The sequence below is a fragment of the Haemaphysalis longicornis genome, unplaced genomic scaffold (genome assembly GCF_048455015.1).
Source record: "Haemaphysalis longicornis isolate Haplotype H1 unplaced genomic scaffold, Haemaphysalis longicornis Haplotype H1 scaffold_7, whole genome shotgun sequence".
NCBI classification, from domain to species: domain Eukaryota; kingdom Metazoa; phylum Arthropoda; class Arachnida; order Ixodida; family Ixodidae; genus Haemaphysalis; species Haemaphysalis longicornis.
In genome coordinates this window covers 32,020,276-32,044,627 of record NW_027526422.1, presented here as the reverse complement: position 1 = coordinate 32,044,627, position 24,352 = coordinate 32,020,276, and the positions used below count along the sequence as shown (strand labels likewise).

The window sequence follows — 24,352 nt, the reverse complement described above, 5'->3', positions numbered from 1 at the left end:
GAAAAAGGCGACCAAAGTTACATCGTTGAAATCATCTAACTGCAACGTGAGAAGGACACCAAAGGATGAATGCTGCCCCGGCTCGTGCTTCAGCACTCAATGCGATGCCAGTAGGGTGATATAACAAAGGATAAAAAGAGTGGCCTGGACACGTCATTCACTAATTTTAACTTTTGATCAATTGAATTATTTGCCTAGTCTGCACGCTTCACTTCTGGCTCATATTACACATCTGCACATAAACGTACGAACATGTAAGACCAAAACAATTAAATGTGAGCTTTTTATCCACACAACATGTTACAAATGTTTTCAGAGTATAAACTTTATTTTCTCTTTTTACGTTGGCACAGCGGATGGCCCAGGCACCAGTTTCGCTGCCTCTCGGCCGATGCACACCTAAAAAAAAAGAAGGAAACAAAGTAAAAAAAATCTGCTTCATGGGCAAGAGCTATTAAACATGTAGTAGACCCTTAGTATGCAAGCTTAAACTTCAACTATTGTGTAGCCAGTGCAGCGCCAATCTTAGGCTACACATGTACGACCCTTGTAACTTTCTGTAAGTTATAAAGGTGGACGTAATTTCTCCCCGAAATTGGTGGCACTCAAAGTAACAAAGTTTAAAAACCAAGTAACCAAACGCAATAATTTCAGCAACACTAATTTAAGAACCGAGGTACTTTTTTTAAAAATCAGCATACGATAGTCAAGTCTTTTGTGGCGATCATCTATGCTTCAATGCCAGCTTCTGGTTGCAAATGCATGACAACCTTACGCAAACCTTGAGAATGGCTACCAACTGTGGGCATGCTATAAATTGCACAATGAGAGGCTAATGCCAGGTAAAGAAGTCTCCAAAGAAAAAGAAACTTTAACAACAAACTTTGTTGAATTGAGCAGCACTGGTTGAGGCGACTGACAATCATGAAGTCACGATGAGCTGCATGCTTTGTAATCTGGCTCATAGTGACTTCATGATTGTCAGTCGCGGGCCTCAACCAGTGCTGCTCAATTCAACAAATTTTGTTGCTAAAGTTCCTTTTTCTTTGGAGACTTCTTTACCTGGCATTAGCCTCATTGATCGTAAATGTGAATCACACTGGATTGTCATGACACATAGATGATCAGGGTGTGTTGTGTGTACCGTATTATTTCCCCCTTTCCAGTCCATTGCTTCTATCTACAGCTGGGACAGCCAGATGTGGCTGTCAACGTTTTTAGATTAGGTCTAAAAACGTTGGTGGCTGTGCAAGAGGAAAGTGGACACAATAATTGAAGTAGGGCCATAAGTGGGAGAGAAACATTCTATGCTTGCAATGCTAATTTCGAATGCCCTTCACAGGTAGTAGTCATACCCCACTCGCCTTTCATCCACCACTTGTGGCTGCACTGTTCAAGCCTGTTTCATGTTTATGCAGTAAAACCTCGTTAATTCGGATCTCAAGGGAATGAAAAAAAAAATGCCCGAATTATCCGAATGTCGATTTATCGAATGAATAACAAAAACACACATCATCAGTTCTTTCATTCCATACCTTGACCTTGACAAAAAGTTTGTGACGCTTTGCTTTTTTTGCGAACAGCTGAGCGGAAAGTACTAGTTTGCAGGCATGCGACAATCCCTCTAGCGCTAGCGTACTGTCTGGAACATCGTAGCAAAACTCCTCCAGAACGACGAGAGCGTCCATGACTTCTTTCGCGGTACGACAAACTGGGCGTAGTACATCGCACGGGTCTTCCTCGTCAGACGCCTCATCCGCCACTCCGAGCGCAGCGCTGATGATCTGGTCATCGGACAACTGGCTGAAAACTCGTCTCAGTGCGCCATCCTTGACTTCCTCCAGTCCGAATTAGCCGGTGCGCGTGCAGTTTTGTGTTGAGTTAGCGAATGTTTGTTGCCATAGGGCTATGTACATTTTTGAAGGGAGGGTGTGAGAATGACGAATTATCTGAATTTCCGAATAAACGGGTACCGAATTAACGAGATTCCACTGTATTGAATTGTCCTTGCTGCCCACCCCTGCCCGGGCTGGGGTTTCCTGTGATAATTTAATGCTTCCAGCCATCAGCGGGTGCGCAGCAGGTACTGGCCTCAAGAATAATGTACGGGTGTACTCACTGTGAAGTTCAGCCACTTGCTCTTGATGCCTTCGGCGATGACAGGGGTTGGTGCGTAACGGTCCTGGAAAAAAAAAGCAGGGCAAGAAAATAACTTAAAGGAGCCATGAAGACAAAAAACAAGTTTGCTCTATTTGAAAGATTTTGTGTTTTATAGTGCCCCCAGCACTTGTCCGGATGCAAACGAATTATTCACTGAGAAATATTTCAGTTTAAAAAAATTTGATTTTCCCGCTAAATCGTGCGTTTTCCTGGTCTGCAATGACATCACAGGAACCGACCGCAGCCGATTGCGGAGCCTCGATCGTTTACTGTTAGTCAACCTAGATGGCGCCAGCATACCGTGGCAAGCCATTTTCTGCCTTTGGTTTGTTTTTGACCGCATTTAAACCTGGTTTGTTTTTGTTCAGGGAGAAAATACTCGTTTTGGAAACATAGTGTTCGCTCTACAAATATGGTCACGTAAGACACCGTTGCCTGCATCAACCAGCCAGCATCGTCTGGGACAACCCCAAAGCCCCGCAGTCCTGTGCAGCTAAACCAACCATAGTGCGCGCAGTACCATGCAATCGCAGTACGCGTCGGTACTTCTATGTTTACGTGTGATTTCGTAACTCCGCGGTTTGTCCCACGATTCTTACAGTTTTAAAAAGAATGTGCCCTAAACTTATGCAAATGGCTCATTCGCCAAGCTTATATGCTCTGCCTAATTTGCGTTTGCCTTTGCCGGCCTCTGCCAATCGCAGAGCTGGCTGGTATGACATCATAGGTTCTGTTGCGAGAAGTGAGTATAGTGGGTCATATGGCCATTCCCTTTTTTCCTAATTTTTAGCTTATTTGAGCCATGTTTACCTTAAAAGTGGTGTCAATGATTCTAACGAGGCAATCTTTTGAATGAACCAAGCTTGTGTTCTCTCTTCATGGCTCCTTTAAGGGAAGCTGAAGCGCTTTCCAAAAAATTTGAGTTAGATTAACAGTTATATAGTTTCTTGCGCGCTGATTCCGAATATCACATTGAAATTTTGTACATGAGTCCAAGTGGCATTTATCTTGCAAAAAGTGCGGCCCCGTTTGAAAGACGCGCGCTTCTCGTCTTTTGACGCCCCTGATTGGTTGCGCCCGTCATGGCGTCAAAGGAGGACACCCTTCGGCCGCGCGGGTTGTCGGAAGCATTGCGAACGATCGCACGGTTTCCTTTGCGGCAATTTAGCTTGCAGTTTAATTTTCGCAGATGATTTGAAGTTTGTTTTATAATTTCCCGTGCTGTTGGTTCAATTATCTTGGAGCTTAAATTTGCTTTACACGACAGAGAACCCCGAAGCAGTGACTGTGACGTCGACTAGTGCGTTCCATTAAAATATTTTTGAATTAGGCAACCAGCATAGGGAGATTTTATACCTTATGTTAATATTAGGTACTGCCTTAACTGTTTCTTATTATACACAAAACAATTTATGCCGAAGATTAATGGGCGTTTTATAAACAATCTACCAGCGAAAAGCACGTACGTGCACTGCGCGAAAAAATAGCGTTCATGCGCTGTAAACGTATATGCGAGACACATCTTGCCGGTACACGCATAAACCAACAAGCAGACTCTGCTTCCGCATTTCCTTTGTTCGTTGTCACCCACCCCAGCCCCGTTACTCATCCCCGTACACAGACCCACACGCGCGCGCCATTTCGGCAGAGGCGCTACGGCGCCTCCGCGATTGCTAGCTGCACTTCGATGAGTGGCGTCTTACTGCTTCACATGCATTTATTCTGAAAACACTGCAGCATACTAGTGCCTGCTCAGCATTATTGGCTGTAGTAGGGCTTGATTTTCGCTTGTGCGTTGCGCATTCTGCTACAATATTACGGCCACCTCGTTATATAATTAACAGACCAGTCGGACAAGGCAGTTACGTTGTAGTTACGTTGCTTTAGGTAACAATCACCAAATGTTTGTGATAATTAATCGTTGGCCTGTTTCAGCATTTCTAGATTTAAGCATTTACCGCGCTAGTCGGACAGAGGCCGTGTATTTACTCTTCGCTCGTAATTTTTTTAGTATCATCATTATATATATCACCGACTATCACTGGAGCACAGTTGAGGTTCAGTGACAAGTGCTTGCCAGGTTATAATATGCAGCCACACGGAATCTTGGGCAAAAAATTAGGCCCCCGCAGTCAACACAAATTATGGCACGGTGGTGGTTCGGAGTGGTGTTTTTTTTTTAATTCCAGACAAACATCACCTTATCGTGACATGTATACTTGCAAAATAAGTAATCTGGTTGTCTTGGTTCTTTTACTTTGTAGGAATACTGTTTACCTCTTAGCCGGGAGAGAACTTCTATCAGGATTGGCCCCTTGTTTTAGTTTCGCCAAAAAACTGTTTTTTTGAACACTGTCCTGAGCCCATAGGGAAAGAAAACGGACGCGTTTAACGAAACAAGTATTTCCTGAACAAATGTGACTTGGTTTCTGGAATGGAACGAAACATCCCCGACCAAAGTACAGCAGCATTCCCCATCCTTCCTAAATCTAGAATCTAATGTGAACATTCACGTCCGTCGCATCAAAAAAAAAAAAAAAAAAGCCGTATTCGAGCGGTTTACAAAGTACTTAACGTAGTGTAGTATATTCTCTGTCATTAAGCACAGCCACCTCGGCTGTCGCTTCCGTATGTTATCAAGCATCCCGGCGTGGCATTATTCTGCTTAGGAATACGGCATGATAACGTATGCCTCGTTTGGCGTTCGTGCATCTTTTTGAACACGAAAATTGTACAAATGAGTGCTATCAACCACAACAACAACAAGTATCATTCACAAGGAAACACGGCGAAAAGAGCATGGCCGAGGCGGCCGATCCGGCAGGAAGTCCAGCCGGTTTTCGCCCGCGCTCTTCGGTCTTCCGGCATCGCACGGCGAGATGGGGGCGGGGCATCGGGCCACTTTTGTTTGCTCATTGCGCCGCTTCTATTGTATGGATTGCGAAAATATTTCGTACACATGAACTATTCAATGTGTACTTGCTGCTAGTCAACTTGTCTTTTAATTCTAAAACCGCTTCACCTTCCCTTTAAGGGTATAATCGTCTGTGCAACATTTTCTGTACTTGCACGGCATAAAAGAGTTATTTCATCCCTAGCGTGCTGTAAGTCCCACCAAGATCATTCGAAAGCAGCAAAGTTAACACTTCAAAAATGTGAACCAGTTATCGATTTTGCCTTTGTGCTATTACACTTCTTCCTATAGGGAGCCATGATTTGCTCTTAATAGTGTCTACGTGATGTACGTCTGACAGAATAGTCACTTAGAGCCCCTGAACAGCATCATAGCCAAGCTAGCAATTTTTTTTTAATGTGCGGATCAGTTCACAGTTGGACCCCTTAGGAGCAGTCAGGGGGCCGACAAGAAGGGGGGGGGAGGGAGGGGGGTGTCCCATGTGGCATTTCATTGATCCGCGAGGTAGCAAGGTTCGATTGCGGCGGCTGTTTCATAGAAGTAAAAAACACCCACGCGTGAGGGATTTCAACACAGCTCGCCTCAGAACACAAAGGCAGCAATGGCGCATAAAAGCCAATGTGAGATTTTGCGTGCTTCAGTGGGGGACAGGTTGCATACATATGTAATTCCCAGTATCCAAAAAAATAAGAGCAGTCTACCTGCCTTCCACCAGAGACGTTTTCTTGCTAGAGCTCTCTACATGCAGTTGTTCCAGTAATGTTTCTTGTGCATTTACTGGACACATTTACCGAGGCGTATTCGATCGGTGCCTGATAGGGTACATCATGCTCATTAAAAATTGACGGATTCCTGGTTGATGCCATGATATTAAGATAAGATAATCACTTACCACTTGCGTCAGGAAGTCCCTGTCCGTGCTCTGAAAACAAGGTCGAAAACAAACCAAGTTGTTCAAAATGAGAAGTTCCCTTCTTTTCCTCTTCTTTTTAATGCACATTCACAAGGCTGACACTATAACCACACTAAACAGAGCAAACGTTGTAAAGTCTGCCAGCGTCGCAACTAAATTATTATCATTCACTTTATTGCAACTCTTTTGCAACTCTTTTCATGCTTAAGTGACGCAAATTTGAACGTCGCATGCGCACCAATACTCGTATGGTTGACAAATAACAAATTAAGGTTACAGCACTGCAATTATTGACACGTCAAAGTGTTGTGAGCTGTTCAATGCATTGGATATCATATATCACTTAAAATATCGTTTAGAAAGTTCTAGCGTAGCGGCTAGCGTACGCTATAGTATACGCTAGGGTTGGCGGCTTGGCGAAGCGGGTTGCCCATCCCCGAGGAACGAATGCGCACATATGTCCAGTTGGGTCCCGGAACCCGCCGACCCTAGCGTAGCTTACGCTAGCCACTATGCTAAAACTCTCATGTCGAGCTACCAAAGCCTCAGATACTTGATTCGTTCACATTCGTGACGGGCTTCATTTGCCTGCACATGTGTGCTCAAATGTAAATACCCTATCTATACTCAGATGTCCTTTTCCACTAATAACTATACCCATACAGTCGGAAATATTGCATCAGAAGTAGTCACCAAGCATTGTCTCTGCTTGAACACTTACCCCGGGCCGGGCTCCATGAAGTGCTTCGGTCGCTTGTCGGCGGATGTCCAATAACTGCAATGCAGAACATCGATGTGTATATAGACGCATGGCTGCGTGCACACGCGCTAGAAACCGCACACACGACTGGGGCTGTTTTTCTTTAGCTGCCCGGCGGTCGCCGCAATCTTGGCCAATCTCCATAAGTGGGTTGCTTGGCTTGACAAACACTTGGGCGGCCGCCGGGCGAGGCCCGCGCTCACGTGCGCGTGCTCGGCAATTTCTTGGTATTTTTAACTGCGGACACGAAAAATTACGATTTGCTAAAGAGCATCACTTTTAATTTGTGCCCTTCCACTCTGTGACGAAAGATGACCTGCGAAGCTGGAGCCCACGAAACAAAACACGTGTGTTCGTCAGCTGCGACTTCCTAGCCAATTAGATGAATGAAACTTGGAAGGGCCTTAGCTTTATTCTAGCCGCTGGACAAACATGAAGCTGTTTCTCTCTCGTGTCGTGAGCACCTCGCTGTGTAACACCAACTCAATCCCCTTGACCACTGAGGACCCCGGACAGGCCGCATTGGGCCGTTTGACGTCCACGTTTAACCTTCGGATGTCATCAGTAAGGGCATAAGCTGTGCGTGCACGCCTCCCTCCACGCATAAAGCGTGAACTGGTTATGTGCGCGTGATTAAGAGTTAATACACGGTCAAAAATGTCTATCTGAAAGCCATTTAACTTAAACTGAACAAGTAATATCTCAGGTCGGCGTTGGCTTAGGTGGCGGCAGCGGCTCTCCGTTGTTTTCGCGCCCATTCGCCCTTCTGTTCGGTCCGACGCTTCTTCGATTCCCGTTATTCTTCCTCCAAGCGAACGACATGCGTTTGTCCTATACCGAGTTAACACCTGAAAGGCTTCAAGCTTTATTCTAGTGCGGATAAACATGAGACTGCCCGTTTCCCTCCCCAGTCGTATATGCATCAATACTGAAGAAAATCCGGTTAACACACCAACCCAGACCCGAACCTCTCGATTACGGAGCACAGCTGACAGTGCGCACGCATGAGACTTCCATGTTTAAATCTCCTACCAGCATAACGGGCATATCATCGGTAGCGGCTTGAAGCCGGAGATAGGTGTGAAATACACTGGCGAAAACTTTGCTCGGAAAGCCTTTCAAGCTGAAGAAAAGTTATAGGCCCATGCCGGCGTTCCAACCGTACAAGTCGCTCTTCAACAAGGAGGGATTCATAGCTATTCGGCGATGTGCAATTTCAGGCGGCAATGGCTACCGAGTTTAGCGGTGGTGGATTCCGGTCGTTTTTAAGCCCATTCGTACTTCTGTTGATTCTTTCCAATAATATGTTAACGGTGCTCGGCGCTCCCACCGCTGTCAGCCGATTGCGCAACTTGTGAGAGAGACTTCGGAGGGGGCGAGGAGGAGCCCCGGAGCGGCGACAAGTAAAGCAGCTTCACCGGAATGAAAACTGGGGGTGTGAGACATTGTGCTTCGTAGTAAAAAGTAGTAGACAAAGCTTTTTTGTCGATTGTGTATATTTGTGTTCATGCGTGTCTGCGCAACAGCAGACAGTTGAAAGAAAAGAAAGAGAAGGCACGCGAACTAGCAATTCCGCGCATTGTTGTTGCGCGCGTCGCTCTTGTCTCCGTCCGGCAAGAACGATCCCGCCGATCGATAACAGCGGAAGGGGTTGTGTAATGCTTGGAGGAACAGCCTAGCAGACTCTCGCTCATTTCGCCGCTACCCACTGCGACAACGCGCTGGCCCACCCGCCGCCAGTCGGTACGCTCTCCAGGAAAACCGCTCTCTCTGCAGTCTGGAGCAAAAGTCTGAATTCCAGGTCCGAAACCATTTGGTCTTTCTGCGGATTAAGCGTGCGTCGGTTTGGGCGGGAAAGCGAACAGACAGGTACCCACATTTGTGCAGCCATGGAGGGCCAAACTCATGTGGTTGCGATCCGCTGCCGTTGGAATGCTGCTGTCGTGGAATCCAGACTTTGCATACATAAACTTTTCTGCTAATGTCATGCGCATTCGAACGCAGCAATATTGGCACTGACAGCTGTTGAGCGTCATCTGTGGGCTGTAGTTTATTCTAGCTAGAGAGCTGTAACAAATGCCACCCGCAAGCGGAACAGCTTACCGCCGTAATCTCTTCAGCAGTCATCCCAGCTTCCTGGAAACATGTCTGTTCTGAAATGACAGATTAGGCGTTCTATTATAAGTTTGGTAACATACATGTACGTGTACAGTAGAACCTAGTTATAAAGAAGTAGTGTCGCGCTAGTAAATTAGGTCGTTATATCCGATATTCGTTGTAACAGTAAGGCAAAAATCGGCTATAACAAATTGGCGATCTGGCTCGCGCAAAACTCTTAGATACAAAAACTTATTATTTTGGGCTTCGAACCCGCTATAGACGAGGTAATCCTTTCCTGTCTCCTTGTGGCATTTCAAACAAAATGGACCGGAACATGAGAACGTGAAATTACAAAAACGAAGTTCGTTTGACATAACATGCATGCGTTCTTATTTATTTGAAGAAGGATGCGATCTTCGTTTGGTGGCTTTTTATGACACTGAGCAGGATTAAGTTTTCCACTGTGTCGGCGCACGAAAGAGCCTTTTCTATCTCTGAAGTTGTTTTTAGTGGTTGCGAATTATCTTTCAATTTTCTATTTTGATATTTTTATGCCAACTTCCGAGTTTTGAGCCTCGCGCGGACGAAATGTTTCTTCCTTACAGCCACTATCGCGGCTAAAGAATAAATGTCACAGAAATGAAGCGTGGCCAACCAAAGTTCGTATTTAGTTCACCATGGACGACAACGGGTTATAATTCGCTATATTAGTGTTCGTTATAACGAGCTAGGTTCTACTGTATGTCCAACAGGAGTATGGCAAGTAAGGCAGCTGAGGAAACGTGTCGTTTAAACTAGTTAGTGGACTATATGACGTATAGCGTCAGGCAGCTTCCACAATCGACGGAAGCAAAAAAGAAAAAGAAGGGAACAAAATTTGAATTAAGCAGTTTCAGCACACGCTTCGCTTACGAAGGAGGCTTTTACGAGCTTTCTAAATAAAATGCACCAAAGTCTGCACCAAACCAAAAATGCACCAAACCACGTGCACAGTCTCTCTGTCCCACACAGTTTAGCAGAATTGGCGCTGCGAGATTCTGAGTACTTTTTTGTTCTGTTAAATTAGTGCTAGAAAACTTACGCTGCCAATATTGAGTAAATAATTCATAATCTTGTATTAGCAATCGACTCAGCTGATCAACTAAAACACACAACAAAGAGAATGCTCTAGGCACACAAAATTATTAATTGCTAGATAGTATCAGGCTAAAAAGATACAATGTTGTATTAATAAGCTATGGCCTCACTAAGTGAGAAGCAGACCTACCTAGTCGCGCAAAAACTGCCGCGATGCCTCCGAGTGGATGTTCGTTCGCTTGCTCGTCCGTAGCTGTCGACAAGGCGAACAGCAAAGTCGCCGCGAGGCACACGTTGAGAACGCCGACCATGATGTCCAGGAGCGGTTAGATTCAAACGGTGGCGGAGTCGGTCGAGCGATATACGATTGGGACCGCTCAGCCCTGCACCTTATAAAGCACCGACGGCCTTTCCGAACCGCTTATCTTCAGACCACGCGCGCGGGTCTCACAGGCGCTGAACTTGCAGTGACCGACATCGGGTAAAACCCGCTTGCCGTATCTGTTGACACCCCGAGAAAAGCAGACGGGACAGCGGCAATCTCACCGCCTTGAAATTCGCGGGCTGATATAGGTCACCCAATGAAAACCGATGCCGCTTACGAGCTGCGCTGGAGTGTATTTTCGAGATGTGGTCCAATGCGTATATATATGTAAACGCGCGAGGCCTTGCCTGTACGCGAGACCGCGCGTGTAGAGCACGTGTCAACGAGCACCAAGACATGTACAAAGACGGAACACGTTATGTAGAGTTGCCGATGTGTTTTCCCTTTCCGTTGCTAAGCCGCATCGATAGCGGAACAAATGCAGGTAAAACGAAAATGAGATTCCTAAGGATGCAAGAGGAAGGAGGAACCCGGGATAAATGGTGTCCCCCCCCCCTACCTGCCTTGTATTCACCAGCGGATGGGATACATAAAAATATAATTGCACGCGCGTCTAAAAAAATTGTTAAGATATGCGAACTGCGCAATGTATTTTTTACATACTGCATAGTGAAGAGCAACAGGTAGAAAGAAAGAGGGGGAAAACACGCACATACTGTTTTCTAGCTGATAAAGTGAGCACAATTCATGCTGCGTTCCACGGCATGTGCTTACCCTTATAGGAATAGAAGAAGCATTTTTGTGCCGAAGGATTTGGTATAACGTGTATGTCTGCAGAAGGTGCGGAGTAGGAGAGAGAGAGAGAGAACTGTATTTTTGTCCGGTTGTTTGTAACGAAGACTAGTCCTCCTCCCTACACGGTGGCCAGCAGCTTTTGAACCCGAACGACAAGTGCAAGGCATCCCGCAGGGAGACGGCCACCTTTGCACACATGTTGTGAGATTGTATCAAAAATCCAGACGAGGCTATATCAGGACGCATACTGCCGCGACTAGAGGCCGCGACGATGAGCAATAGCCAAGAAGAACAACTATGGGCCGTCCAGCAGGCCCTCGAGGCGCTGGCCAGGCAGGAACCCGGCGAGCCGGCAACGGCAAGCGGGGATCCGCGCCGCACGCCCGCCACGAGGACGACGTAGGCCCAGTTTACGCGCGAAAGCGCGCACTGCAGGCATCAATAAAGTTTTTCCAATGACGGTGTTTTCAGCCGACCGGACGGTCCAGAGTTGGTCGTCTGGGTCGGAGCTGCAACAGCACGGTCACGGTTTCCCACTGCTCGTCATTCGTGGTTTTACGACCTTGTTGGGTCGCTTGTGGAGAGGCCCGTAGGAAACATGCGACAGGACCGCGCGGTCCTTACATGCCTGAATACTGGCCGGGGTAGTGACGGTATGCCACAGGGTTTGGATATGCACGCTGTTTGGAGGAGACGCCAGATTACCGAATGCAGGAATTTCGTCAAGGGTATCGCGAACCCGTATGCATTTACTCTTTCCTGCACGGTAATCGGATAAGTGTAAATTCTGCCAGGAACCAGAAACTCTGACACACATATTATTCGGCTGCACAAAAAAAAAAAAAAAAACTATCTCCCACTGAGCAGTGGGAGATCTATACTGCTGTCCAGCTGTCGGCCTGAGGACCAGCTCCTACTTGTGAACAGGGCAAAGGCAGCCTGGGTAGTACATTGGTTCCTGAACTGAGGAACCACTCTCACATTATTGCGTAACAATGTTCTCTCTCTCTCTCTCTCTCTCTCTCTCTCTCTCTCTCTCTCTCTCTCTCTCTCTCTCTCTCTCTCTCTCTCGTCAAAGTATCTATTCAGTTAGGAATATTCCCGTGAGCAACGTTGTTTAACCATGCGTTACCATTCCACTAGCAGCAGCCGGTCTCATCATGCAATCACCTCCCGCCAGGTGCGTGCGCTGGCGAGAGGCGAGGGTTACGGTTGCGCTTCTGCTGGTTGGTTGTGCGATTGGACGGACAATGTACTGGAAATAAAGCTACTAACTCTGCTGTACACTTATTTTCTGCCTCAAATGGGCGTCCGGCATCCTTTGCGGTGCGTTGACGTGATTTAGCGAATGACCATGCCATCGGTGCTAGTAGTGTGAATGGAAATAACTGGAACGGAATTTTCGCTTAAACGGAACGACGGTCTTGAAGTTGTGCGTTTTTAAATTTAGGCAGTGTACTTTCTATATAGAATAGCTCTCGTCAAACGGAACAGTGGTTTTCGCACTCCGAATAAACGAAACAGCCGAGCCTGTCGCAGACTGGGTGTGGCAAAGTTTTTTTTTTTCAGACAACAGGAAGGTTCTAAGCATTTTTGGCGTTATCTCAGAGGCATGGAGGAAGTAAGAAAAAAACCTCCAAATGCTTAAACAATAATAGCGTGACTCTTTTTTGCCGCTCAGTAATTTTCAGCGACACAAATTAAGAAGCAGTGTCGTCGGTTGCGTACGTATAAATGGTAGCAGCTCCTATGCCTTGTGTTAAGCCATAGTTCCAGGTGGTCTCTACTGAAAAAACGCTGCAGAGACGCCTGGGGCCACATCTAAACGGAACTCCTGATAATCGTGCAGATGGTGCTGGACTATTCAGGTTCTATACATCAACATATTGCTGCCTATAAACATATAGCGTCTCTGTTATTAGGTGCAACGCATCTCTTTAACTCGTCTTGTCCCGCGTCGTTGTCGCGGCGTAGTCCGCATCCCTCCCCCATTCTCCTCGCCGTGGCAGCTGCGCGCTCCGCCGCTCTCACCGCAGCGCCATCTGTGCGTAAGCGCGGTCAGCGCGCAGCCTGCGCTCGGCTGCGCTCACTCTCGTCGCCGCGCCAGCTGTGCGTTAGCGCGCAGCTTGCGCTCGGTTAAAAAATTTACACCATCTTCCCGCTAGGTGAACCATGGGGTAGATGCGACGCATCGGGGGTGAACATGCTGCGTAAATAGGATACACAACAACAGCAATCCACACGCTGACATCGCTAACATAACGGAAACGCAACGGCAACCCCCGATGCGTCGCATCTACCCCATGGTTCCCCTCGCGGGAAGATGGTGTAAATTTTTGGGTAAAACCCTATCGCCTTACCCCTTTCCCTCGAGAGACGTTCAATAAAAGCGGGTTAAGCCTCATTTCTTCCAGAAAATTTACTCCCAGAAACATGGTTGTGACCAGAAGATTGATCTCTTGCCGGAAACATTTTTTTCTTGAAAACTGAAGTTGCACTGAGTTATTAAGCTGAGCAGTAATTCCTAATCATGGAAGGAAATGCCGCTCATATATAACGATAAAATTATTTCTGCTTCAAAGGCAGACTGCAAAAAATTGATTCAAAGTTAGTTCCGATGGTGCATTTGTGAGGAAAATTGCAATATGCACGCACAGAAATATCAGAAAATTATTTGACGTCCGAAGAAATCTGAAGGGCCAGTAGGTATATATATAACGTTATAGGGTAAAATGCAAAAAAAAAAAAACGGAACTGACAAAAAGAAGACACCACACCCCTACCCCCAGCAAATACATTATTGGTAATTACAAACTGAAGCGGCCGCCAGTGATATATTACGAAACAGTACTACAAAGTCCAAAACCCATGCAAAGCTTATTGAAGGTTCAACAATTTTGTTTTCGCAATGATACACCAGATGATACACCGATGATACACCAGGGGCATGGATGGCCTCGTGCACCTTAAGATGTTATTCAGCACGAAATGGTGCTGAATAACATCTCCTTATTTTCGGAAGTAAAGCTTGCAGATTTTTTTTTAAACACGCTAACAAAAATCTGATTTTTTTTACCCCACTAAACAGACTTCTAGGAACCCCCTAGCTCTTGTTTTTGGAATTCCATTGTGGAGAATTGCTTTTTGCACCGGTGTGGTTCGCCCCCCCCCCCCCCTCCCCCCCAAAAAAGTGACGCCAGGGACGTAACAACTGACGCCAAACAAAAACAAGAGAAAACAAACAAAGCAAACAACACTACCGCAGCGACCAAGCCCAACGAGCAACACGTGTTCGCGTAGGCACCATCCTTTTTAACGAACAGCTCTATTCCCCCGGTAGCACGTAAAAGTGCACCCACACGATAAATGTCCGTGGTGTTTGCGATATGCGAGCTCTATTCCCTCGGTAGCACATAAAAGTGCACCCACACGATAAATGTCCGTGGTGTTTGCGATATGCGAAGACACGCATCGCAATTTCATTATGTTCGACTAGTATAACAGCGCACGTGCGGTGTGCTATACTATATGACTGGGCCGAGACGCGTATGATCAGGAGTTCCGATTTAGCCGGGGAGCAGACAAGGCTCGACCCCTCGAGTTGTTCCTCTATTGTATCGACCGCTTTCTGTAGCGTGTCTTCAATGTGACCGTCGCTGCCGTCGAATCAGTCGCACTGCATCTGTGTAGCGAGATCATGCGAGATCATGCTGTGTAGCGAGATCATGTAGTGAGATGGGACCGTCGAATCAGTCACACTGCATATGTGTAGCAAGATCATGCTAGATGTAGTTAACCATGAAAGAGGCATCTAAAACGAGTCAGGGAAAGTCATTTTCCGATTGCATTGGCTTGATCTTGGAATCACTCATGAAAAAGGCGACCAAAGTTACGCCGTTGAAATCATCTAACTGCAGCGTGAGAAGGACACCAAAGGATGAATGCTGCCCCGGCTCGTGCTTCAGCACTCAATGCGATGCCAGTAGGGTGATATAACAAAGGATAAAAAGAGTGGCCTGGACACGTCATTCACTAATTTTAACTTTTGATCAATTGAATTATTTGCCTAGTCTGCACGCTTCACTTCTGGCTCATATTACACATCTGCACATAAACGTACGAACATGTAAGACCAAAACAATTAAATGTGAGCTTTTTATCCACACAACATGTTACAAATGTTTTCACAGTATAAACTTTATTTTCTCTTTTTACGTTGGCACAGCTGATGGCCCAGGTACAAGTTTTGCTGTCTCTCGGCCGATGCACACCTAAAAAAAAAAGAAGGAAACAAAGTAAAAAAAATCTGCTTCATGAGCAAGAGCTATAGGCCCTTAGTACGCAAGCCTAAACTTCAACTATTGTGTAGCCAGTGCAGCGCCAACCTTAGGCTACACATGTAAGACCCGTGTAAATTTCTGTAAGTTATAAAGGTGGACAAAATTTCTCCCCGAAATTAATGGCACTCAAAGTAACAAAGTTTAAAAACCAAGTAACCAAACGCAATAATTTCAGCAACACTAATTTAAGAACGGAGGTACTTATTTAAAAATCAGCATACGATAGTCAAGTCTTTTGTGGCGATCATCTATGCTTCAAAGGCAGCTTCTGGTTGCAAATGCATGACAATCTTACGCAAACCTTGAGAATGGCTACCAACTGTGGGCATGCTATAAATTGCAACATGAGAGGCTAATGCCAGGTAAAGAAGTCTCCGAAGAAAAAGAAGCTTTAACAACCAAATTTGTTGAATTGAGCAGCACTGGTTGAGGCGACTGACAATCATGAAGTCACGATGAGCTGCATGCTTTGTAATCTGGCTCATCGTGACTTTATGATTTTCAGTCGCGGGCCTCAACCAGTGCTGCTCAATTCAACACATTTTGTTGCTAAAGTTCCTTTTTCTTTGGCGACTTCTTTACCTGGCATTAGCCTCATTGATCGTAAATGTGAATCACACTGGATTGTCATGACACATAGATGATCAGGGTGTGTTGTGTGTACCGCATTATTTCCCCCTTTCCAGTTCATTGCATCTATCTACAGCTGAGACAGCCAGATGTGGCTGTCAACGCTTTTAGATTAGGTCTAAAAACGTTGGTGGCTGTGCGAGAGGAAAGTGGACACAATAATTGAAGTAGGGCCATAAGTGGGAGAGAAACATTCTATGCTTGCAATGCTAATTTCGAATGCCCTTCACAGGTAGTGGTCATACCCCACTCACCTTTCATTCACCACTTGTGGCTGCACTGTTCAACCCTGTTTCATGTTTATACAGTAAAACCTCGTTAATTCGGATCTCAAGGGAATGAAAAAAAAAAATGCCCGAATTATCCGAATGTCGATTTATCGAATAAATAACAAAAACACACATCATCAGTTCTTTCGTTCCATACCTTGACCTTGACAAAAGTTTGTGACGCTTTGCTTTTTTTGCGAACAGCTGAGCAGAAAGTACTAGTTTGCAGGCATGCGACAATCCCTCTAGCACTAGCGTACTGTCTGGAACATTGTAGCAAAACTCCTCCAGAACGTCGAGAGCGTCTATGACTTCTTTCGCAGTACGACAAACCGGGCGTAGCTTATCGCACGGGTCTTCTTCGTCGGACACCTCATCCACCACTCCGAGCGCAGCGCTGATGATCTGGTCATCGGACAACTGACTGAAAACTCGTGTCAGTGTGCCATCCTTGACTTGCCTCCAGTCCGAATTAGCCGGTGCGCGTGCAGTTTTGTGTTGAATTAGCGAATGTTTGTTGCCATAGGTCTATGTACATTTTTGGAGGGAGGGTGTGAGAATGATGAATTATCTGAATTTCCGAATAAACGGGGACCGAATTAACGAGATTTCACTGTGTTGAATTGTCTTTGCTGCCCACCCCTGCCCGGTCTTGGGTGGCCTGTGATAATTTAATGCTTCCAGCCATCAGCGGTTGGGCAGCAGGTACTGGCCTCAAGAATAATGTACGGGTGTACTCACTGTGAAGTTCAGCCACTTGCTCTTGATGCCTTCAGCGATGACAGGGGTTGGGGCGTAACGGTCCTGGGAAAAAAAGGGGGGTAAGAAAATAACTTAAAGAAGCCGTGAAAACAAAAAACAAGTTTATTCTATTTGAAAGATTTTGTGTTTTATAGTGCCCCGGCACTTGTCCGGAATGCAAACCATGCTTTATTCACTGAGAAATAATTCAGTATGAGTTAAAATTTTGATTTTCCCGCTAAATCGTGCGTTTTCCTGGTCTGCAATGACATCACAGGAACCGACCACTCTGCAGCCAATTGCGGAGCCTTGATCATTTACAGTTAGTCAACCTAGCTAGATGGCGCCAGCATACCGTGGCAAGCCATTTTCTACCTTTGGTTTGTTTTTGACCATATTTAAACCTGGCTTGTTTTTGTTCAGGGAGAAAATACTCGTTTTGGAAACATAGTGTTCGCTCTACATATATGGTCATCTAAGACACCGTTGCTTGCATCAATCAGGCAGCGTCGTCTGAGACAACCCCAAAGCCCCGCAGTCCTGTGCAGCTAAACCAAGCATAGTGTGCACAGTACCAACCGCTTTATGCGTCGGTACTTCTATGTTTACGTGTGATTTCGTAACTTACGTGGTTTGTCCCATGATTCTTACGGCTCTAAAAAGAATGTGCACTAAACTTAAGCGCAAATGGCTCATTCGGCAAGCTTATAAGCTCTGCCTAATTTGCGTTTGTTTTTGCTGGCCTCCGCCAATCGCAGAGCTGGCTGGTATGACGTCATAGGTTCTGTTGCGAGAAATGAGCTAGTGGGTCGCATGGCCATTGCCTTTTTCCTAATTTTAAGCTTATTTGAGCCATGTTTACCTTAAAAGTGGTGCCATTATGATTCTAACGAGGCAATCTTTTGAATGAACCGAACTTGTGTTTTCTCTTCATGGCTCCTTTAGGTGTAATCGCCTGTGCAACATTTTCTGTACTTGCACGGCATAAAAGAGGTATTTCATCCCTGGCGTGCTGTGAGCCTCACCAAGATCATTCGGAATCAGCAAAGTTAACACTTCAAAAGTGTGAACCAGTCATCAATTTTGCCTTTGTGCTATTGAACTTCTTCCTAAGGAGCCATGATTTGCTCTTAATCATAGTGTCCACGTGATGTACGTCTGACAGAATAGACACTTAGAGCCCCTGAACAGCAGCATAGCCAAGCTAGCAATTTTTTTTTTTTAATGTGCGGATCGGTCCACAGTTGGACCCCTTAAGCGGGATTCACACGACGGAGAACCCCTCTCTTTTCGGCCCGCGGGAGCCGCTCACGTGACCGGTTTTAGGCTCCGCCCCTCGGTGGGGATCGCCCGCGGATGCTCCGGGAAAGAGAATGCCACCGCATGTTTTCGCTCGGCGGCGGCGGCCCTCCGTACGGAATGGAACCAGTTTTTGGCACATAGGGCGAGGCTCGCGCGGAGGAAGCGAGCCTCGCCCTCGCTTCCTCCGCGCTGTCGTCTGCTAGTCACTCCGCGCAGGTCCGCACGTGTGGATGCGCCACCAAGACGGAAAATCCGGTCACATGGTGTTGACGTCACATATCCGTCCGCCTCCGTGAGAGGGTTTCTCCGTCGTGTGAATCCCGCTTTAGGAGCAGTCAGGGGGCCGACAAGAAAGAGGGGGGGGGGGGGTGTCTTATGTGGCATTTCATTGATCCGCGAGCTAGCAAGGTTTGATTGCGGCGGCTGTTGTATAGAAGTAAAAAACACCCACGCGTGAGGGATTTCAGCACAGCTCGCCTCAGAACACAAAGGCAGCAATGGCGCGTAAAAGCCAATGTGAGATTTTGCGTGCTTCAGTGAGGGACAGGTTGCATACATATGTAATTCCTAGTATCCAAAAAAATAACAGCAGTCTACCTGCCTTCCACCAGAGACGTTTTCTTGCTAGAGCTCTCTACATGCGGTTGTTCCAGTAATGTTTCTTGTGCATTTACTGGACACATTTACCAAGGTGTATTCGATCGGTGCCTAAGCATGATAGGGTACATCATGCTCATTAAAAATTGACGAATTCCTGGTTGGTGCCACGATCTTAAGATAGGATAATAACTTACCACTTGCGTCAGGAAGTCCCTGTCCGTGCTCTGAAAACAAGGTCGAAAACAAACCAAGTTGTTCAAAATGAGAAGTTCCCTTCTTTTCCTCTTCTTTTTAATTCACATTCACAAGGCTGACACTATAACCACACTAAACAGAGCAAACGTTGTAAAGTCTGTCAGCGTCGCAACTAAATTATTATCATTCACTTTATTCCAACTCTTTTGCAACTCTTTTCATGCCTAAGTGACGCAAATTTGAATGTCGCATGCGCACCAATACTCGTATGGTTGACAAATAACAAATTAAGGCTGCAGCACTGCAATTATTGACACGTCAAAGTGTTGTGAGCTGTTCAATGCATTGGATATCATATATCATTTAAAATATCGTTTAGAGAGTTCTACCGTAGCGGCTAGCGTACGCTACGCTAGGGTTGACGGCTACCGGGACCCGCCTACGCAGGCACAGTGAGGAGGGCCACCCTACACCGGGACGAAAGGCTTGGCGAAGCGGGTTGCCCATCCCTGAGGAACGAATGCGCACATATGTCCAGTTGGGTCCCGGTACCCGCCGACCCTAGCGTAGCTAACGCTAGCCACTATGCTAAAACTCTCATGTCGAGCTAGCAAAGCCTCGGATACTTGATTCGTTCACATTCGCGACGGGCTTCATTTGCCTGCACATGTGTGCTCAAATACCCTATCTATACTCAGATGTCCTTTTCCACTAATAACTATACCCATACAGTCGGAAACCACATCAAAGGTAATCACTGAGCATTGTCTCTGCTTGAACGCTTACCCCGGGCAGCCGGACTCCATGAAGTGCTTCAGTCGCTTGTAGGCGGGTGTTCAATAACTGCAATGCAGAACATCGATGTATATATATAGACGCATGGCTGCGAACACGAAAAAGTACGATTTGCTAAAGAGCATCGCTTTTAATTAGTGCCCTTCCACTCTGTGACGAAAGATGACCTGCGAAGCTGGAGTCCACGAAACAAAACACGTGTGTTTGTCAGGTGCAACTTCGTAGCCAATTAGCTAATGAAACTTGGAAGGACCCAAGCTTTATTCTAGCCGGTTAACAAACATGAAGCTGTTTCCCTCTCACGTCGTGAGCATCTCCCTGTGTAACACCAACTCAATCCCCTCGACCACTGAGGACCCCGGACAGGCCGCATTGGGCCGTTTGACGTCCACGTTTAATCATCGAATTCCTCCACGTCAGCACAACAGATATGTCATCAGTAAGGGCATAAACTGCACAGCGGTGGTGGAGTCCGGTCGTTTTTAAGCCCATTCGTACTTCTGTTGATTCTTTCCAATAATCTGTTAACGGCGCTCCCGCCGCTGTGAGCCGATTGCGCAACTTGTGAGAGAGGCGTCGGTGTGGCGAGGGGAAATAAAAGTTGTGAAAGAGGGGTCGGAGAAGACGAGGAGGAGCCCCGGAGCGGTGACGAGTGAAGCTGCTTCACCGGAATGAAAATTGGGGGTATGAGACATTGTGCTTCGTAGTAAAAAGTAGTGGACAAAGCTTTTTTTTGTCGATTGTGTATAGTTGTGCCCATGTGTGTCTGCGCAACAGCAGACAGTGGAAAGGAAAGAAAGGGAAGGCACGCGAACTTGCAATTCCGCGCATTGTTGTTGCGCGCGTCGCTCCTGTCTGGCAAGAAGCGGAAGGGGTTGTGTAATGCTTGGAGGAACAGCCTAGCAGACTCTCGTTCATTTCGCCGCTACCCACTGCGACAACGCGCTGGCCCACCCGCCAGTCGGTACGCTACCAGGAAAACCGCTCTCTCTACAGTCTAGAGCAGAAGTCTGAATTCCACGACCGGAACCATTCGGTCTTTCTGCGGATTAAGTGTGCGTCAGTGTGGGTGGGAAAGCGAACGGGTGCATAGTTAAGATGTACAGGTACCCACATTTGTGCAGCCAAATGGAGGGCCAAACTCATGTGGTTGCGACCCGCTGCCCTTGGAATGCTGCTGTCGTGGAATCCAGACTTTGCATACATAAACTTTTCTGCTAATGTAATGCGCATTCGAACGCGGCTAGATCTAGAGTTCCTGTATATAGCTCCCCTAGGGGAGCAGAGTTGCGCGTCCATCCGCCCTCTCGAGTTCTAAAGCCCCTCCATACTGCTCTCGTCCGCCCGTGATGGAGGGGCTTTTTCGAGTTCCAGGTCGTGCAGGAAAGCCACCCGTCTCGCATCTAGGAGCTGCCGCCGGGCCGCCGCGCCAGCAGTAGCGGTGTGGGACCAGTGCCCAGGAGCGGAGTGAACAAAACCTGGCGCACGAAAGTCGGCTGCTTATCAGGCGAGCGGCCGCTGCTTCCGCCGCTTCCACAACCGCCGATGCTCAGTAGAGCAGAACTGACCATTCGGGGTCTTGTGCGCAGCAGTGAAAGCAGGCTTTCCTGTCGAACTGGAACCCGCAGCATGTGGCAACCATACGCGCTACGCGATATACAGGAACTCTAGCACTGACAGCTGTTGAGCGTCATCTGTGGGCTGTAGTTTATTCTAGAGAGCTGTAAAAAATGCTACCCGCAAGCGGAACAGCTTACCGCCGTAGTCTCTTCAGCAGTCATCCCAGCTTCCTGGAAACATGTCTGTTCTGAAATGACAGATTAGGCGCTCTATTATAAGTTTGGTAACGTGTACGTTTACAGTAGAACCTCGTTATAACGAAGTGGTATCGCACTAGTAAATTAGGTCGTTATATCCGATATTCGTTTAACAGTAAGGCAAAAATCGGCTATAACAAATTGGCGATCTGGCTCGCGCAAAACTCTTAGATACAAAAACTTATTATTTTGGGCTTCGAACCCGCTATAGACGAGGTAATCCTTTCCCGTCTCCTTGTGGCATTTCAAACAAAATGGACCGGAACATGAGAACGTGAAATTACAAAAACGAAGTTCGTTTGACATAACAGGCCTGCGTTCTTATTTATTTGAAGAAGGATGCGATCTTCGTCTGGTGGCTTTTTATGACACTGAGCAGGATTAAGTTTTCCACTGTGTCCGCGCACGAAAGAGCCTTTTCCACCTCTGAAGTTGTTTTTAGTGGTTGTGTTATCTTTCAATTTTTATTTTGCTTTCTTATACCAACTTCCGAGTTTTGAGCCTCGCGCGGACTAAATGTTTCTTCCTTACAGCCACTATCGCGGCTAAAGAATAAGTGTCACAGAAATGAAGCGTGGCCAACCAAAGTTCGTATTTAGTTCGCTATGTACGATTACTGGTTATAATAATTCGCTATATTAGTGTTCGTTATAGCGAGGTTCGACTGTATGTACAGCAGAAGTATGGCAAGTAAGGCAGCTGAGAAAACGTGTCGTTTAAATTAGTTAGTGGACTATATGACGTATAGCGTCAGGCAGCTTCCACAATCGACGGAAGCAAAAAAGAAAAAGAAAGGAACAAAATTTGAATTCAGCAGTTTCAGCCCACGCTTCGCTTACGAAGGAGGCTTTTACGAGCTTTCTAAATAAAATGCACCAAAGTCAAACAACCACAGTCTCTGTCCCACACAGTTTAGCAGAATTGGCGCTGCGAGATTCTGGGTACTTTTTTTTCTATTAAATTAGTGCCAGAAAACTTACGCTGCCAATATTGAGTAATAATAATAATAATAATAATAATTTTATTTGCAAAGTCAGTGTGCCCACCCAGTGGCGTGCACGGCTAGGCAGAAAGGTAGAGACCCTTACGCAGGTGCGCCTGCTAGCCCGCCACTGAGTGGGTGGAGGGAGCGTAAAACGCGTTGAATGAATAGACAAGGATTGGAAAGAAAAACAAACAAACGAAAAGAAGACGACAACAGAGACAAAAAGTGGCAGCAGAGAGATTGTAGGGACATACACGAAACGCAGGAAGAGAACACGCAAGGACACAGAGAATAATATAGACTTATAGTACATGGTAATAATTCATAATCTTGTATTAGCAATCGACTCAGCTGATCAACTAAAACCACAACAAAGAGAATGCTCTAGGCACACAAAATTATTAATTGCTAGATAGTATCAGGCTAAAAAGATACAATGTTGTATTCACAAGCTATGGCCTCACTAAGTGGGGACACCAATAGTCTACTGAGAAGCAGACCTACCTAGTCCCGCGAAAACTACCGCGATGCCGAGTGGAGGTTCGCTCGCTTGCTCGTCCGTAGCTGTCGACAAGGCGAACAGCAGAGTCGCCGCGATGCACACGCTTAGGACGCCGACATGCATGATGTCCAGGAGCGGTTAGATTCAAACAGTGGCGGAGTTGGTCGAGCGATATACGATTGGGACCGCTCAGCCCTGCACCTTATAAAGCACCGACGGCCTTTCCGAACCGCTTATCTTCAGACCACGCGCGCGGGACTCACAGGCGCTGAACTTGTAGTGACCGACATCGGGTAAAACCCGCCTGCCGTATCTGTTGACACCCAGAGAAAAGCAGACGGGACAGCGGCAATCTCACCGCCTTGAAATTCGCGGGCTGATATAGGTCACCCAATGAAAACCGATGCCGCTTACGAGCTGCGCTGGAGTGTATTTTCGAGATGTGGTCCAATGCGTATATATATGTAAACGCGCGAGGCCTTGCCTGTACGCGAGACCGCGCGTGTAGAGCACGTGTCAACGAGCACCAAGACATGTACAAAGACGGAACACGTTATGTAGAGTTGCCGATGTGTTTTCCCTTTCCGTTGCTAAGCCGCATCGATAGCGGAACAAATGCAGGTAAAACGAAAATGAGATTCCTAAGGATGCAAGAGGAAGGAGGAACCCGGGATAAATGGTGTCCCCCCCCCCCTACCTGCCTTGTATTCACCAGCGGATGGGATACATAAAAATATAATTGCACGCGCGTCTAAAAAAATTGTTAAGATATGCGAACTGCGCAATGTATTTTTTACATACTGCATAGTGAAGAGCAACAGGTAGAAAGAAAGAGGGGGAAAACACGCACATACTGTTTTCTAGCTGATAAAGTGAGCACAATTCATGCTGCGTTCCACGGCATGTGCTTACCCTTATAGGAATAGAAGAAGCATTTTTGTGCCGAAGGATTTGGTATAACGTGTATGTCTGCAGAAGGTGCGGAGTAGGAGAGAGAGAGAGAGAGAGAGAGAACTGTATTTTTGTCCGGTTGTTTGTAACGAAGACTAGTCCTCCTCCCTACACGGTGGCCAGCAGCTTTTGAACCCGAACGACAAGTGCAAGGCATCCCGCAGGGAGACGGCCACCTTTG

The 24,352-nt window shown here is 46.6% G+C and overlaps 2 protein-coding genes across 2 annotated transcripts; both read right to left on the bottom strand.

Annotated features, from left to right (window-relative positions):
- Nucleotides 1-305: 305 nt before the first annotated feature.
- LOC144145116 (uncharacterized) lies at nt 306-10,330 on the bottom strand. Its single transcript, XM_077676617.1, has 6 exons — nt 10,115-10,330; nt 8,851-8,900; nt 6,709-6,762; nt 5,967-5,996; nt 2,120-2,182; nt 306-399 (listed from the first exon to the last, which is right to left on the bottom strand). Exons 1-6 carry the CDS (start codon nt 10,233-10,235, stop codon nt 340-342), a joined length of 378 nt encoding a protein of 125 aa, XP_077532743.1. The 5' UTR covers nt 10,236-10,330; the 3' UTR covers nt 306-339.
- A 4,855-nt stretch (nt 10,331-15,185) lies between these two features.
- Nucleotides 15,186-23,513, bottom strand: LOC144145115 (uncharacterized). Its single transcript, XM_077676616.1, has 6 exons — nt 23,223-23,513; nt 21,674-21,723; nt 19,908-19,964; nt 19,121-19,150; nt 17,025-17,087; nt 15,186-15,315 (listed from the first exon to the last, which is right to left on the bottom strand). Exons 1-6 carry the CDS (start codon nt 23,341-23,343, stop codon nt 15,256-15,258), a joined length of 381 nt encoding a protein of 126 aa, XP_077532742.1. The 5' UTR covers nt 23,344-23,513; the 3' UTR covers nt 15,186-15,255.
- Nucleotides 23,514-24,352: the final 839 nt, after the last annotated feature.

What these genes read in the sequence shown, in the direction of transcription:
- LOC144145115 (XM_077676616.1), bottom strand. Translation starts at nt 23,343, where the DNA reads ATGCATGTCGGCGTCCTAAGCGTGTGCATCGCGGCGACTCTGCTGTTC. An exon ending in CTGCTGAAGAGACTACGGCG is followed by an intron (nt 19,965 to 21,673) that starts GTAAGCTGTTCC and finishes TCTGCATTGCAG; the next exon opens with TTATTGAACACCCGCCTACA. An exon ending in ATGGAGTCCGGCTGCCCGGG is followed by an intron (nt 19,151 to 19,907) that starts GTAAGCGTTCAA and finishes CCTTGTTTTCAG; the next exon opens with AGCACGGACAGGGACTTCCT.
- LOC144145116 (XM_077676617.1), bottom strand. Translation starts at nt 10,235, where the DNA reads ATGGTCGGCGTTCTCAACGTGTGCCTCGCGGCGACTTTGCTGTTCGCC. An exon ending in GGCAGTTTTTGCGCGACTAG is followed by an intron (nt 8,901 to 10,114) that starts GTAGGTCTGCTT and finishes CTGTCATTTCAG; the next exon opens with AACAGACATGTTTCCAGGAA. An exon ending in CTGCTGAAGAGATTACGGCG is followed by an intron (nt 6,763 to 8,850) that starts GTAAGCTGTTCC and finishes TCTGCATTGCAG; the next exon opens with TTATTGGACATCCGCCGACA.